The 14,774-nt window shown below is 70.9% G+C and overlaps 1 protein-coding gene across 1 annotated transcript in view; it reads right to left on the bottom strand.

Moving 5' to 3' along the window:
* Window positions 1-14,774, bottom strand: part of LOC121086535 (SCO-spondin-like) — a 30,585-nt gene that overhangs the window by 12,320 nt on the left and 3,491 nt on the right. Inside the window, exons 13-51 of the mRNA XM_040590437.1 lie at window positions 14,540-14,666; window positions 14,275-14,447; window positions 13,937-14,158; window positions 13,667-13,832; window positions 13,097-13,349; window positions 12,339-12,519; window positions 11,974-12,068; window positions 11,647-11,903; window positions 11,426-11,563; window positions 11,138-11,340; window positions 10,905-11,032; window positions 10,687-10,796; window positions 10,438-10,587; window positions 9,995-10,088; window positions 9,483-9,883; window positions 8,992-9,222; window positions 8,731-8,904; window positions 8,355-8,591; window positions 7,907-8,029; window positions 7,730-7,821; window positions 7,415-7,640; window positions 6,477-6,629; window positions 5,898-6,038; window positions 5,609-5,791; window positions 5,375-5,525; window positions 5,125-5,284; window positions 4,986-5,040; window positions 4,794-4,880; window positions 4,523-4,714; window positions 4,325-4,422; window positions 3,760-3,901; window positions 3,452-3,617; window positions 3,184-3,230; window positions 2,319-2,398; window positions 1,868-2,012; window positions 1,172-1,351; window positions 979-1,101; window positions 381-507; window positions 189-308 (exon numbers count right to left, since the gene is read on the bottom strand). Of these exons, the coding sequence (XP_040446371.1) occupies window positions 189-308; window positions 381-507; window positions 979-1,101; window positions 1,172-1,351; window positions 1,868-2,012; window positions 2,319-2,398; window positions 3,184-3,230; window positions 3,452-3,617; window positions 3,760-3,901; window positions 4,325-4,422; window positions 4,523-4,714; window positions 4,794-4,880; window positions 4,986-5,040; window positions 5,125-5,284; window positions 5,375-5,525; window positions 5,609-5,791; window positions 5,898-6,038; window positions 6,477-6,629; window positions 7,415-7,640; window positions 7,730-7,821; window positions 7,907-8,029; window positions 8,355-8,591; window positions 8,731-8,904; window positions 8,992-9,222; window positions 9,483-9,883; window positions 9,995-10,088; window positions 10,438-10,587; window positions 10,687-10,796; window positions 10,905-11,032; window positions 11,138-11,340; window positions 11,426-11,563; window positions 11,647-11,903; window positions 11,974-12,068; window positions 12,339-12,519; window positions 13,097-13,349; window positions 13,667-13,832; window positions 13,937-14,158; window positions 14,275-14,447; window positions 14,540-14,666 (6,131 nt within the window). The remainder of the gene's footprint in view (window positions 1-188; window positions 309-380; window positions 508-978; window positions 1,102-1,171; window positions 1,352-1,867; window positions 2,013-2,318; window positions 2,399-3,183; window positions 3,231-3,451; window positions 3,618-3,759; window positions 3,902-4,324; window positions 4,423-4,522; window positions 4,715-4,793; window positions 4,881-4,985; window positions 5,041-5,124; window positions 5,285-5,374; window positions 5,526-5,608; window positions 5,792-5,897; window positions 6,039-6,476; window positions 6,630-7,414; window positions 7,641-7,729; window positions 7,822-7,906; window positions 8,030-8,354; window positions 8,592-8,730; window positions 8,905-8,991; window positions 9,223-9,482; window positions 9,884-9,994; window positions 10,089-10,437; window positions 10,588-10,686; window positions 10,797-10,904; window positions 11,033-11,137; window positions 11,341-11,425; window positions 11,564-11,646; window positions 11,904-11,973; window positions 12,069-12,338; window positions 12,520-13,096; window positions 13,350-13,666; window positions 13,833-13,936; window positions 14,159-14,274; window positions 14,448-14,539; window positions 14,667-14,774) is intronic.

The following is a 14,774-nucleotide window of genomic DNA, read 5'->3' as shown; positions in this document are numbered from 1 at the left end:
TGCAGGAAAGCACCGTCCGTGGGGCAGGACCCCCCGTGAGGGAGGACCCCTGTGGGGCAGGTCCCCCCGTGATGCAGGACCCCCATCCCGCTGGGTCAGGGCCATCCCGCTGGGGCAGGACACCCCTGCCATGGGGCAGGACACCCCGCCGTGGGGCAGGACCCCCGTGGGGCAACCCCCGGCCCTACCTGAACCTCTCCTGCAGCCCCACGCCGCAGCCGCAGCGGCTCCAGGGCGACCACGAGGACCAGCCGCAGTCCACGGCGCACGTCGCGTTCTCGCATGTCACCGCCCCGTCGCGACAGACGCTGGGGGGAGCGGGGGGGCTCAGCAGCGGGGCGGCCGGGCCCCCGGGGGTCGGGGGTCGGGGGGGGTCTCACCATCGGCGGCAGCCCCGCTGGAAGCTCTCCCCGGGCAGCCGCCGCTCCCGCGGCAGGAGGCACCGGCAATCGTGGGCGCCCACGCAGCCGCCGTCCTGCAGGTACAGCCCGGGGGGGCACCGGCAGCCTGCCCCGCGCCTCAGCCCCCGCGGGACCCCCGGGACCCCCCCTGCTCCCCAGCTCCTGCCCCACGCCTCAGCTCCCGCGGGACTCCCGAGACCCCCCGGGACCCCCCCGCGCCTCAGCCCCTGCCACGGGACCACCCCGCGCCTCAGCCCCCGCGAGACCTCCGGGACCCCCCAGAGCCCCCCGCGCCTCAGCCCCCGCGGGGACCCCCGGGACACCCGCGGGACCCCAGCCCCTGCCCCATGCCTCAGCCCCCGAGGGGACCCCCGGGAGCTCCCCGTGCCCCCCAGCCCCCTGTGACCCCTAGGCCCCCCACCCACCGTGCCTCAGTCCCATGGACCCCCCTGCCCCTGCCGTACCAGTGACACCCCCCTTGTGTACCCAACCTCCCCCAGCACCCCGTTGTGCCCCAAGCCCCGCACTGTGTCCCCAAAGCCCCCGCTGTGCCCCCCGCCCCCCGTGCCCCCCGCACCGTGCTGGCAGGGGCTCGGGCAGGTGCCGTTGCCGCTCAGGTCCCCGCAGGTCTGGGGGCAGGGGGGCACTCGCCCCTCCTCGCACCCCCCCGCCGGCACAAACACCATCGGGGGGCTGCAGGCTGGGGGGCAGCAGGGACCTCAGCACTGTGGGGCTCCCCTCGGCCCCCCGGCCCCCCCGCCCCCCGGTACCTGGGGGGTCCCCGCAGGGGTGCAGGTTGCAGGGCTGTGTCTGGAGGGCCCCCCCGGGGCACGGCTGCCCCCCGTTCTTGGCGGGGGGGTCGCTGCAGCTCCGCGCCCGGCTCCGCACACCACCGCCGCACGCGGCGTCGCAGGGGGACCAGGGCTCCCAGGCCGCCCACCCGCCGGGCACTGGGGGGAGGCGGGCACACCCTGCACCCTCCTGTCCCTCACCGCGGGCATGGCCCCCCCCCAACCCCCCCGCAGTCAGGGACCCCTCAGCCAGCCTGGGGATGGTGGGGGGGTCCCAGCCCAGGGGGGTCCTGGCTTGTGGTTGGGGGGCCCAGCCCAGGGATGGGGGTCCCGGCCTGTGATGGGGGTCCCAACCCATAACAGGGGGCCCGGCCCATGATGGCAGTCCCAACACATAATGGGCGTCCTGGCCCATGATGGGGGTCCCAACACCGGGGTGGGGGTCCCAGCCCAGGGCAGGTCTCAGCCCGTGATGGGGGTCCCGGCTCGCGAGGGGCGTCCCAGCCTGGGGGGGTCCTGGCTCGTAATTGGGGTCCCAGCCCAGGCACAAGGGTCCCAACCCCTAATGGGGTCCCAGCCCGTGGGGGTCCTGGCCCGTGAGGGGGGGTCCCAGCCCGGGAGGTCCCAGCCCGGGGTGTCCCAGTGCGGGGGGCCGGGCTGAGTGGGAGCGGGTACCTGGGCAGGCGCGGAGGAAGCAGGGGCGGGTGTCGGGGCGGGCACAGCCTCCCCCGGGCAGATCCCGCCGCCGCAGGGTGACCCCTAGCCCGCAGGAGCGCGAGCAGGGACCCCAGCTGCCCCAGGGCGACAGGGCGCACTCGGCTGGGGGGGCGGGCGGGGGTCAGGGCTGCGGGGGAGGGGGGGCACCCCGCGTGTCGGGGGTCCCCAGCCCCTACCCTCGGGTCCCCAGCCTCAGAACCCCAGCCCCAGTGCCCCCCGGCTCCCCGCCCCTCCAGGGCAGCGTAGACAGGGACACAAGCGCCGGCGGGGCAGGGGCGGGGGGCGGTGGGGCAGGACACACCGGGATGGGGGGACAGGGCACTGCGGGACGCAGGGGGCAGGACACAGCGGGACAGGGTGGGTGGGTCCCCCCCTCGGCTCCGTCCCGCACCCCCCTCGGCTCCGTCCCACAGCTGCGCTCGTCGGAGCCCTCGGAGCCGTCGGGGCGCCCGTCGCAGCGGCTCTCGGGGTGGGGGCAGGCAGCGCCCACTGCCGCAGGGGACCCGCGGGGGTGGGCAGGGGGGACCCAGAGGGCCAGCCCCACGGCACCCTAACCCACGGCGCCCCCAGCCCCACGGCCCGGAGCCGGGGCGCTGCTCCCCCTTGGCCCCTGCTATGCCCGCCGAGGGGGCTGTGCCCACCCCACACCCCACACCTGGGGTCCCCTCACCTGGGGGGGTCGCCGGGGGGACCCCCGGCAGAGCCTGGGAGGGCAGCGCCGGGAGCCATGGGGGGAGGGCGGAGGGTGTCCCCCCGGGGGGGCCAGTGCCAGTGGGCAGGGTGCTGGGGGGTGTCGGGGTGCCTGGCAGCCCAGCGTGGGGGGCACCGCTCAGCTCCGGCTGCCCAGAGCCCCCCAGGGCAGCTGCTGCCGACTCCGTGACCCCTGGTACTGCGGGACTGCTGGCTCCAGCTGGGGGGGGGGCCTTTGCCGCAGTGGGGGGCTGGGGGGGGAGCTCGGCCCCCGGCTGCCCTGAGGGGGGGCAGGACAGGTTGGGGTGGGTGGGAGAGTTCCCTGGTAGCCCCCACCCCTGCACGCAGAGACAGGAGGAACTGGGGGGCACAGTCCCCAGCCCAGAGCCCCCCTATTTCAGACCCCCAGCCCAGACCCCCCCCAGCTCAAGGCCCCCCAGCCCACAGCCCCCCCAGATCAGACCCCTCTCAGCCCAGAGCTCCCCAAGCCCAGGATCCCCATCCCAGAGCCCCCCATCCCAGGACCCCCCTGGCTACCCCCCAGGGCCCCCCAGGCTCTGCCCCCCCTGCCCCACAGCAGGTACCTGGAGGGGTGGGCTCGGTGTGTTTGGGGGCCAGCTGGGCGCCCACCCTGGGGGACACCTGTGAGGGCACAGACAGGGTCACCTGCTGCCGCCCTGGCCACCCCCAGCCCCCCCAGCCCCCCAGCTCACCACGGTCGGTGGCACCGATGGCGGCTGGATGCTTGGTCCCAGCACACTGGCTGCCGCGGGGCTGGAAGAAGCAAATCCCGTGATTAGGGGTTGCCCCCCCCTCCCCCTTCCCCTCGGACCCCCATCCTGATGCTGGTACCTGGTGGTGCCGGGGGTCTGGCAGCCAGCCTCGTCGGTGCCATCGGCACAGTCGGTGACACCATCGCACCTCTGGGATGTTGCCAGGCAGCTGCCCGAGCCTGGACAGGCCAAGTGGGGTGGGGGGCACGGCCCGGGCACCAGGGGGGTCACCGGGTGGGCCAGCCCTATGGGGGGACAGTGGCATCACCGTGGCACAGACACCTGCACTGCAGCCACGTCAGCACCAGCACTGAGCTGGGCTGCTGGCACTGTGGGGGGGCAGAGGCGGGGGGAGGGGGCTTGGGGGGACTCAGGGTGTCCCCGTACCAGAGGGGCAGCCCAGCAGCTCAGCGTGCAGGGCGATGCGGGGCAGGGGGTCCTGGGGGAGGAGGCGGACGTGCCGTGCCTGCACCATGCGGCCCAGCAGCCACACCGCCGGCGTGCTGGGGTCCGGGGGTCCCTGGAACAGCTGGGGGGCACGGGGGGGGGGGGGGGGGACGGGACGGGGACAGGCAGTGGTGTGCAGGCAGGGACGGGCAGTGGGGCATTCACACACCCGTGGTGCACCGGCACCCAGCCCCACAGCACCCACCCCACAGCACCCTGGCCCATGGTACCCAGCACCATGGCACCCCCAAACCCCTACACCCACAACACCCAGCCCCACAGCACCCCGACCCACAGCACCCCTACACCCATGGCATCCCCAGCACCATGGCACTCCTGACCCACAGCATCCAGACCCACAGCATCCCCAGCCCCATGGCACCTCTGACTTACAGCACCCCAACCACACAGCACCCCAGCCCTATGGCACCTACAGCTCCACGGCACTCAGCCCTGTGGCACCCCGGCCCCACAGCACCCAGCCCCACAGCCAGCTGGTGGTGACCTGGTGGTAGCGGTGCCAGTGGGTGCCGTTGGTGCTGAACTGCAGCAGGAAGGTGCTGCTGAAGGTGTCGGCACGGCCGGTCCCCTGCACCAGCACCCCTGCCAGGGCACAGCACGGCACGTGGTGGCACACGATGGCACACTGTGGCACATGGTGGCACCACCAGCAACCAGCCTGGCAGGCAGTGCGGTGACCCACCAGTGATGTTGGTGGGCTCCAGCAGGTCCAGCTGCAGGACTGGGGGTGAGGAGGGCAGTGCCGGGTAGGTGCCGTCTGCGGGGGCCCAGCCCCACAGTCCCTGGCTGGGGGAGCTGCCGGGCAGCCGGGTGATGCGGGAGAGGGTCCCTGCCAGCTCCAGGGGGGTGGCACCGAGTGGGTGGTAGCAGGGGTCTGCAGGATGGAGGGTGCGGGGTTGGGGGGCGCACACCCTGTCGCAGCCGGCAGCCCTGCAGGGAGGGGGCTCACTTACCACTGAGGGAAGGCAGCGGGAAGGTGAGGAGGGGGCTGCTGGGGGGCTCTGTCGTCAGCATGGGAGGGACAGCTGTCCCGTTGTCACCTGCAGAGGGACAGCCACCATGCCACGGTGCTGGGGTAGCCCGCCCCCAGAAGGGCACCGTCGGTGGGACCCCCTCAGCCATGGCACCTGCTCCCCCCAACTCACCCGCCAGGGCACAGAAGCAGCAGGAGTCCCCACGGCCCTCCACCAGCACCTGGCCCTGGGGGGGACACCGCCACCGTCACCGCCACCGTCACCATCACCGGCTGGGTGGGTGCCCCCCACGGGATGCCGCAGCACTCACCGGGGGGCAGCCAGTGGCGCGGTGCGGGCAGTACGACGAGCAGTGGACAGCCAGGGTGGGCAAGCACTGGCAGACGTGGCAGGGCCCCCTGCGCCAGCGCTCTCCCAGTGCGTGCCGCCGGCCCTGGTGCTGGCACTGCCGGCACGGTGCTGTGTGGCACCTGCGGGACGGGGGTGTTGGGGGACAGGGGGTGTCACAGGAGAGGGGGCGTCGTCAGGGAGCCCACCCGCCTGCCCACCCACCATCTCACCGGCGGGCCTTGCGGTAGATGCCACGGCACTGCTGGCCACCACCGCGCCGGCTGGGGTTGGTGGGGCTGCGGAAGGACCACTGGACACTCTGGGCACCGCAGGGACCTGGGCACTCGCCCCACGCCGACCACGCCGACCAGCCACAGTGCACTGCCGGCACGGGGGGCACAGGGTCACAAGGGGTCCCGCCGCCCCTTCCTGCTGGCACAGTGCCGCCACGTGCTGGGACCCACCGGTGCAGTCGGGGTTCTGGCGGCAGCGCCGCAGTTGCCCGTCCAGGCAGGTGCAGAGGCGGCAGTTCACCTTCACCAGCTGCCCTGGCCGGTGCCACAGCCCCCCAGCCTGGCACGGGCACTGCCGTGGGCGCACACACCGGCCACCGGCGTCCAGCACCAGCCCCGCTGCGCACCAGCACCCTGCCACAGCCGGTGGGTGGGTGGGTGCGCTGCGACTGGCCCCTCGCCTGCCCCAAGATAAGGGGTCTCCCAGGGTCTCCGCAGCCCCCCATGACCCCCCACTCACCGGGGTGGCAGGGTTGGTCCTTCCGGCACTTGATGCCAGCGGCGAGGTCGGCGCAGGATGCAGGGCAGGGGGCACAGGGCCAGGGCCGCAGTCCCCCGGCGCAGGCAGAGGTGTTGGAGCAGTCCCCCAGCTCGCAGGCTCCTGGAGCAGGGGGAGCAGGGTCAGCCTCATGGAGCCCACCCACACAGAGAACGCACCCATCCCACTGGGACGCCCTACCCCACGGAGCCCACCTGCCCCACAGGTAACCTCTGCCCCATGGAGCCCACCCACCCATGGAACCCACCCACCCACAGAGCCCACCCATCCCACTGGGATACCCCTGCCCCATGGAACCCACCCACACATGGAGCCCATTTGTCGCACTGGGACCTCACACCCCATGGACCCTACCTGTCCCACTGGGACCCCCATTTTGTGGAGCCCACCCTCCCCATGGAGCCCACTGACCCATGGAGCCCAACCATCCCACAAGGACCCTCTGCCCCACTGGGATCCCGCTGCCCCACAGAGACCCCCAGCCACAGAGACCCCTGCCTGCTGGGACCCCTGCAGCCCCCTTGCCCCACCAGCACCCACCCATTTCGAAGGCGGCAGGGGCCACCCCGGGCAGCTCGGTGCAGTGGCGACCGCCGTTCTGGGGGGGCTGGCAGCCCCGCTGCCGCAGCCGCACCCCACTGCAGCCCCCCGTGCAATTGGACCATGTCTCCCACTCACCCCAGGCACCGTCCACTGCGGGCAGGGGGAGGTGTGAGGGGGGCAGCCCCCACCCGCACCCCCTGCCTGCACCCTGACTCCAGCACTGCGGTGGTGGGGTGCTCTACAGAGATATCCGGGTTTTATAGGGGATATTGGGGTCCCTGAGGGGGGTATGGGGGTTCCAGAGGGGGGTGTTGCAGTGCCAGAGGGGTGTATTGGTGTGCCCCGGGTAGTACTGAGGTCTCAGAGGAGGGTACTGGGGCACCCCAAGGGGTAATGGAGTGTCCCACTGGAGATTGGGGTGGTCTAGGGGGATATCAGGGTGCTCTAGGGGAGCACTGTGGTGTCCCTGAGGTGTGCTGGGAATGCCCATGGGAATCCCCAAACCCTCCCAGCAGCCTCAGCCATGGGAACCCCCAAACTCCCTGGCATCCCAGCCATGGGAAACCCCCATGGGAACCCCCAAACTCCCTGGCATCCCAGCCATGGGGACACCTAAACTCCCCCTGCACCCCAGCCATGGGAACCCCCAACCCACTGGCACCCCAGCCATGGGACCCCCCATGGGGACACCCAGACTCCCCTAGCAGCCTCAGCTACGGGAACCCTCGAATTCCCCTGGCACCCCAGCCATGGGACCCCCCATGAGAACCCCCCTGCACCCCGGCCATGGGAACCCCCCATGGGCACCCCAAAGCCCTTGGCACCCCAGCCATGGGAGCCCCCAACCCTCCCCAGCATCCCAGCTGCAGGGTCCTCTGGTCTTCCTTGGCCCCCCCCAGACTCCCCTGAGCCCCCCCCCCCCCCCCGGGGCTCACCGGGGCAGGCAAGGCTGAAGCACTGCTGCTCCTGCATGGCGTGGCCGCGACACCGGTGCAGCACACCAGGCCGGTGCTGGTGGCAGCTCCTCACGCGCCGCTGCAGGCCGGGGCCACAGGAGCGGCTGCAGTCCCCCCAGGGCCCCCAGGGCCCCCAGACCCCACAATCCCGCTCGTCGCGGGAGGGGCCCCCCCGGGCCCCACAGTCCGGCACCCCATCGCACACCTGTGGCACCACAGCGATGCTGAGCTGGGGACCTGAGGGGCCTCGTGGCAGCTCCGGGTAAGGCAGGGGTCCCCCGTGCTCCCCCATACCTGCTGGAAGGCTAGGCACTCCCCCTCCCCGCAGGCAAATTCCACACAGGGACCCCCTGTCCGGTTGCTTCCACCAGCCGGGATGCGTCTCTCTGCAGAGGGCACATGGGGCGGCCGTGGTGGGGTGGCCGCAGCCCCCTGCCACAGCCCCCCTCTCCTTGCTGGGGAGCCCCTCACCACAGGCCAGCTCGTCTTCTCCGCGGGGACAGTCGGGGGCACCGTTGCAGACCCGCGAGGCGTTGAGGCACACACCATTGGCACAGGCGAAGTGCCCCAGGCACGATGGGATGGCGGTGGAGCCTGCACCAGGCACCGTCAGGCACAATGCCGCACAGGGACCCCCCAGAGCGTCCCACCGTGCTGGGTGTCACTGGGGTTGGGGACACCAGAGGGACCCCCAAGAGCATCCCACCTTACTGGGGGTTGCCAGGGAAAAGGACACTGGGGGACACCCCAGGAGCATCCCACCATGCTGGGGGTCAGCAGGGAGGGGGACACCAAGGGGACCTCTCAGGAGCACCCCACCATGCTGAGGGTCACCGGAGGGAGGGACACTGGGGAGGCTCCCACCATGCTGGGTGCCACCAAGGAGGGGGACACTGCGGGGATCCCCACTGCAGCTCACCACAGTGGTCAGGGCTCTCGTCGGAGTGGTCATGGCAGTGGGGGACACCATCGCAGAGGTGGCTGTAGGGGACGCAGCCGGTGCCGCGGGCACAGGGGAAATGGCCGGGCTCGCAGCCGCCATCGCAGCCCAGCTCATCGCTGCCGTCGAGGCAGTCGGCCTCGCCATCACAGAGCCAGCCCCGCGGTGCGCACTCCCCACTGCCGCAGGCAAAGGCAGAGGGGCCGCACGCTGGTGCTGCGGTGGTGGGTCACCATGGGGTGGCAGGTCCCTGGCATGCCTCGCGCCCACCTGCTGCCATCCTGGCGCTCCTGGCACCATGCTGGCGCAGGGTGGGGGGAAGCTGTGCGGGACCCCTGGGACCAGCCCCCCTTACCTGCCGAGGCGTTGGCAAGGGTGGTGGGCACAGCAGCAGGCAGTGCCGCCGCGCACCCTGCCGCGCTCTCGTCCCAGCCGTCCCGGCAGTCGCGGATGCCATCACACACGGCATCCTCACCAATGCAGGAGCTGTCAGGGCAGGGCAGCTTCCCAGGGGCGCAGGTCACCCGGTCTAGGGGGGCGAAACTCAGTCCCACGGGGCGATGCTGCTGCAGGCAGGGGGTCCCCAGCATGGGGGGCTCAGCCCCGTGCCCCTCACCTGGGCAGAAAGCCTCATCTGTGCCATTGGCGCAGTCATGGTGGCCGTCGCAGATGGCGGAGGGGGGCAGGCACCGGGTGTCAGGGCACTGGACGTGGCCGGGGGGGCAGATGCAGCCGCGCTCGTCACTGAAGTCACCGCAGTCGTCGTGGCCATCACAGCGATGGGGGTAGGGCACACACCGGCCCACTGCACAGCGGAACTCACCCGCCTCACAGCTCGGGCTGCAGCCTGTGACCGTGGCACCATCAGGGCCCCCTACAGACCCGCAGGGCGTGGGGCTCACACCCCCCACTGTGGGGCTCAGCCTCCCTGCTGTGGGGCACGGACCCCCAGGGATAGGGGCTCAGGGACCCCCACCGTGAGGCTCAGACCCTCTTGCCCTGGGGGACAGCCCACCCACAGCTCACTCCTGCACTCCACCTCTCTGGGACCCTCACAATACCCCCCAGCTCCCCGGGACCCCCGAGCGCAGCCATGGGGCCACTCGCCTGCCTCGTCCGAGTCATCGGTGAAGCCACAGTCCAACTCCCCATCGCAGACGCGCTGCGGGGGGAGGCAGTGGCCGCTGGCACAGCTGAACTCGGGGGGCACGCAGGCGGCAGGGGGGCAGCCAGCCTCGTCGGAGCCGTCGGGGCAGTCGGGCATGCCATCGCAGCGGGCAGCCCAGGCCAGGCACTGCCCGCTGGCGCAGCGGTGCTGGTGTGGGGCACAGCGTGGAGCGCACAGCTCATCCGAGCCATCCTTGCAGTCCTCCTCGTCGTCGCAGACCCAGGCACCCGGCACGCAGCGCCCGTCGGCACGGCAGGCAAACTCCCACTCGGCACAGTGCGGCTCAGGTTGGCACGGCTCCGGTGAGGACGGGCAGTGCCACCCACCCACCATGCATGTGCTGTGGGGACGGCAGCGGCTCAGCCCCGCGGTGACACCTGATGGCCCGGCATCGTGACAGGCACTGGGGTGGCTGTGCTGGCGCGGTGCCATGTGCCAGGCGTGGACTCACCAGTTCTTGCAGCCCTGCTGCACCGTGGCACCGGCTGGGAAGGCGAAGCCATCCCAGAAACATGGGCACGCGGTGGGCTCAATGCAGCCGCCCTCTGCCAGCAGGGAGGGGATGCGTTGGGACACAGTGACCTGGCCAAGCCAGGCTGAGCTGCTGGCACCCCACACTGGGCATGAAGCCGGGGGGAACCCAGCACCCTGTAGCTGGGTGCTGGGAGGGGCTGGTGCAAGGTGGGCACAGAGCCCCATGCCCAGGTGGGGGCACGCACAGCGTAGGGTGGCCCCACACCAGCCCCACGCCGGTCCCATGCTGGCCCCAGGCCACTCCATGCCAGCCCCACACTGTCCCCATGCCACACCATGCAGCCCCACACCAGCCCCCCCCGGTCACACTCCAGCCCCACAGCAGTTCCATGCCAGCCCCATGCCGCTGCCAGGCCTCACCATGCAGGACCCTCCCCGGGGGGCAGAAGCACCCCTCCAGGCAGGACAGCCCCTGGCAGTGCTCAGGGGGCTCCCGGCCGAGGTCACGGCAGGTGGGGGGGCAGGGGGGGCCGCAGGCGCTGTACTCCAGCCCCCGGTCACACTGCAGGGCTGGAGACAGTGGGGCTGAGTCAGGCAGGGATCCCCTGCCCCACAGCCACCTGCACCCCCTGCCTCGCCAGGAGCCCACGGACCGGGGCCGGGACTCACGGCACAGCTCCTGGCTCCTCCATCGGACGTGGACGCCGCGCCGGCCGCACTCCTCAGCATAGGCAGCAATGGCCGTGCACAGGCACTCGCAGTCCCCCCCAGAGTCGCAGCTGCCATCACAGTGCAGTGGGTGGGCGCCAGGTCCAGCGGGATGGGGGTGGTGGGACACCCCCTGCCACATCCCACGCAGGGACCCACTGCCCATTGCTGACACTTACCCGCAGGCGTCGAAGACGCACCAGTCGTAGAAGCGCTGGCATGGCACCGTGTCGTGGCATGGCGCAAAGAGCCGCTGCCGGAGGATGCTGCAGCGCCTTCTGGCCCACGTCGCCCTGTGGGGGCTCTCCTGGGGGGCCAGTGACACTGTCACATGCCATCCTTTGGCCAGCCGGGCACCGGGGCTGCCCCCTGACACTGCCCCCCCACAGCCACCCTGGGTCCCTGTCCGTACGGTGCAGGGGTGCCGCACATCAGTGCTGTCGACCTCGGGACAGAGCAGGCTGAGGCGCCAGGAGTTGCCGAAGAGTGGGGCGGTGGGCTCCAGCACCCCTTGCCGGCTGGTGAAATCGTTCTCGGTATCGCCGTCAAAGTTGCCACAGAGCCCAGACACGCGGCCCCGGTGCTGTGGTTCCAGCCGGACGTACACCCGTGTGCCTGGCATGGCACGGCATGGCGCTTGGCACCAGTGGCACAGCTGGCCTGGGGACCCTTCTGGACCCCCACCCCCAGCAGGGCTCACCTCCATCCCAGAGCACCGCCAACCCCAGGCGGGAGACGAGGAGGAGGAGGAAGAGGCCGGCGCGCTCCAGAGTCAGCCCGGTCCCACTGTAGACTTTGGGGGGTCGGATTGAGATCCCGTTCACCGTCACACCCCTCCCTGCCAGCACAGGGTGAGCCATCAGCAGCGGTGACCTCCAGCACACCCCCATCCCCCACCCCCGTGCTCCCCTGGCCACTCACCCCTCAGCATGTGCACCACAGTGTTGCCTGTCACCACCACCACCGACTTGGTGCAGGTGACGCCGCTGGTGCCACAGGGGACATTCTCTGCGGTGACAGTGAAGAGGCCGGTGGTCTCGCGTGTCAGCAGGTACTCGCAGTCCCCCGGGAAGGAGAAGGCTCGCCCGTCAAAGGTGATATAGTGGGGGTCCCCTGTGGCCACACAGGTCCCCGCACACTCCTCCTGGCCGCAATGCCAATGCTGCTGCCGGCACACGCTGTGGGGGACAGAGCTGAGCACCACTGCAGCACCCACCGTGTCACTGGGGAGGGGCGAGGGGGGCTCACCAGGTGTTGCAGTCCCGGATGATGGTTGCGTTGGGGCGGTACAGCTGCCCACCGTGGTGGCAGGGACACTCCTCGGGGGACACACAGCGCCCATCCTGCCAGTGTGAGAGACCCTGGTAAGCAGGGCCTGGGGGGCAGCAGCGGCAGCCAGCCCCCCTGGGGCATGGGGGCTCTGGGCAGGCACCAGCAGAGGGGCTCGGAACCTCCCGGGCTGGGACCTCCCCAGTGCCCTTCGCCAGCCCTCCACATCCCTAATGCCCCCCAGTCGCTGGCCTCCTGCCTCCCTGGTCCTCCCTGCCCAGCTCTCCTGACCCCCCAACTTCTGCAGCCCCCTGGGAGTGCCCCTCCTGGAGGGGGTCACCCACCAGGAAGAGGGTGCCAGGGGGGCAGACGCAGCCATCAGCGATGCCGGTGCAGGTGCCGTTGGGCTCGGAGCTGTCACAGCGGCGCAGGCAGGATCCTGGGGCGTGAACCAGCCCTCCAGGGCAGAGGGCAGTCATGGGGCAGGGGGCTTCAGCACAGCGCCAGGACCCACCAGCACAGACGCTGCAGGGAGGGGATGTGGTGAGGGCAGCCCCTCAGCACCCCCTGGCCCAGGGAGCCCCCACCCTGCAGGCCCCATGCTGGAGTCCCTGCATCCCCTTCATATCCCATCCCCATCCCATCCCCATCCCATCCCCATCCCATCCCCATCCCATCCCCATCCCATCCCCATCCCATCCTGTTTTATCCCCATTCCATCCCATCCTGTCCCATCCTCATTGCCTTCCCATCCCATCCCCATCCCTATCCTCATCCCATCCCATCCCATATCCCCCCTCCCCAGCAGAGCTGCCCTGGGCACCTCCCAGCTCCAAGCCACCTCCCTGTGCCAGCCATGACGGGGGCTGGGATGGGCTCTTTGTTGGTGGCGTCGGTGCCTGGTGGCAGGGACATTCAATGAAAGCCGCCTATCCCGCGGTGCTGTCCCAAACGGGCCGTAGGAGGATTTCATCAGATGTCTCCTGCCACTGCCGTGTCCCTCCACACTGGAGTGGCATCCCTTGTCCTGCCAGGCCCCTGCCACCTGCCGTGTCCCCACTCTGGTCCCTGTCACTCCCTGGGCGCTGGCTGGGCCACACACCAGGTGCTGCAGCCACGGCGGATCTGGCTGCCGGGAGGGTAGAGCTCAGTGCCACGCTGGCAGGGGCAGGTGCCCGGTGGGACACACTGCCCATCCTGGGCCAGCACCAGCCCGGCAGGGCAGTTGCAGCCGGGGACACAGAGCCCCCCCAGGTCGGGGCAGGGGCCGGCCCCATCCAGGTGCAGCTCGGCACAGCTCTGGCTGCAGGGACGACTGCACTCCAGGTACTGCTGCCCGCCGCTGCATGGCATGCCTGCGGGGACAGGGATGGGGACATCTCTTATGGTGGCATCCCTGCTCTGCCCTGGCCTTCCACCTGCACCCTCAGCACCTAGCCCCTCGCATCTGGTGGCAGCATCCCTTTCCCATTCCATCTCATCCCCATTCTGTCTTCATTCCATCCCCATCCCCATCTTCATCCCATCCTATTCCCATTCCCATCCCCATCTCCATCCCCACCCCATCCCACCCCATCCCCATCCCCACTCCATCCCCAGTCCCATCCCATCTCCATCCCATTCCCATCCTCATTCCTGTCCCCATCTCCAACCCATCCCACCCCACACTCACCGCAAAAGCTCTGGTTCCTCCAGGTGAGCACGGCTCCCTCCTGGGCGCAGCGCTGGGCGTAGGCAGCCAGCACAGGGCACAGGCAGTGCTGCCCACCCCGGCAGCTGCAGGCATCATACAGGCAGAGCTGGAGGAATGGCTCCGGCTCCACAACCTGGTGACAGGGCTGGGGGCAGGAGGGACAGGTTGGGACATGGCACTGGCACTCAGCATCCCTGCTGGCACCAGGCACTGGGCACGCAGCGGGGGGGTGGGGGGGGCACTGGGCACCTGGAAGGCAGGGCCATACAGCACGGCACAGGCGGCCTCGGCGAGCTCCCGCCGCCCGGCAAAGGCACCGCAGGGGTCAAGGGGGAAGGGCCCGAGTGCCGGGCAGTCACCAGCCACCCGATACTTGTTGGCGAAGGCAGTGATGCTGGTCTCCACGTCACCTGCTGGTGTGGTGAACTCATCCTGCTGGTTCCAGTTGTAGGTTCCGCAAAGCCCCCGCACCTGCCATGGTGGCACATGGCTCAGGATGGGCTCCTGGGACCCCTGCAGCCGGGGCGCGTCCCACCGGACCCCAGTACCATGGTGGTGATGTGGCACAGCCAGCAAGTGGGGCTCACCTTGCCAGCAAAAGTGGGCTGGAGGGTGATGTAGGTGGCAGGGGTCTCCAGCCCCCAGAGGACATGGGCCCCCAGGGTCCGGAGCAGCAGGAAGGAGGAGGACGCCCGGCGCACGCTCAGCTCGGCACCGGCAAAGGGCAGTGTCACCTCCCGCCCATCCACCGTCACCTCGCCTGCACCAGGAGAGCTGGCGTATGTCAGGTCACAGCCACTGGGCTGGCACCCAGCACCCCGCCGCGGCATGGGGACTGTCCCCAAGGGTCACCTGTGCCACGGAGGTGGGTGGTGGTCTGGCGGGAGCTGACGGAGAGGGACCGAAGGCAGCCGATGGGCCAGTGGCCATTGCAAGCCTCGTACTCGGCTGTGATCAGCAGCTGCCCCTCTGCAAAGTCCTTGGGGGGAGAGATCCCAGTGAGTACCCCCGTGCCACCGTCCCCTGGGGCAGAGTCCCCCCCCCAGGTCCCCACCACCACAGCCCCCACCCTGGCCAGCGTGGCAGC

Source organism: Falco naumanni, chromosome 4, assembly GCF_017639655.2.
Source record: "Falco naumanni isolate bFalNau1 chromosome 4, bFalNau1.pat, whole genome shotgun sequence".
Classification (NCBI taxonomy): Eukaryota; Metazoa; Chordata; class Aves; order Falconiformes; family Falconidae; genus Falco; species Falco naumanni.
This window is presented reverse-complemented; position numbering and strand designations above follow the sequence as displayed.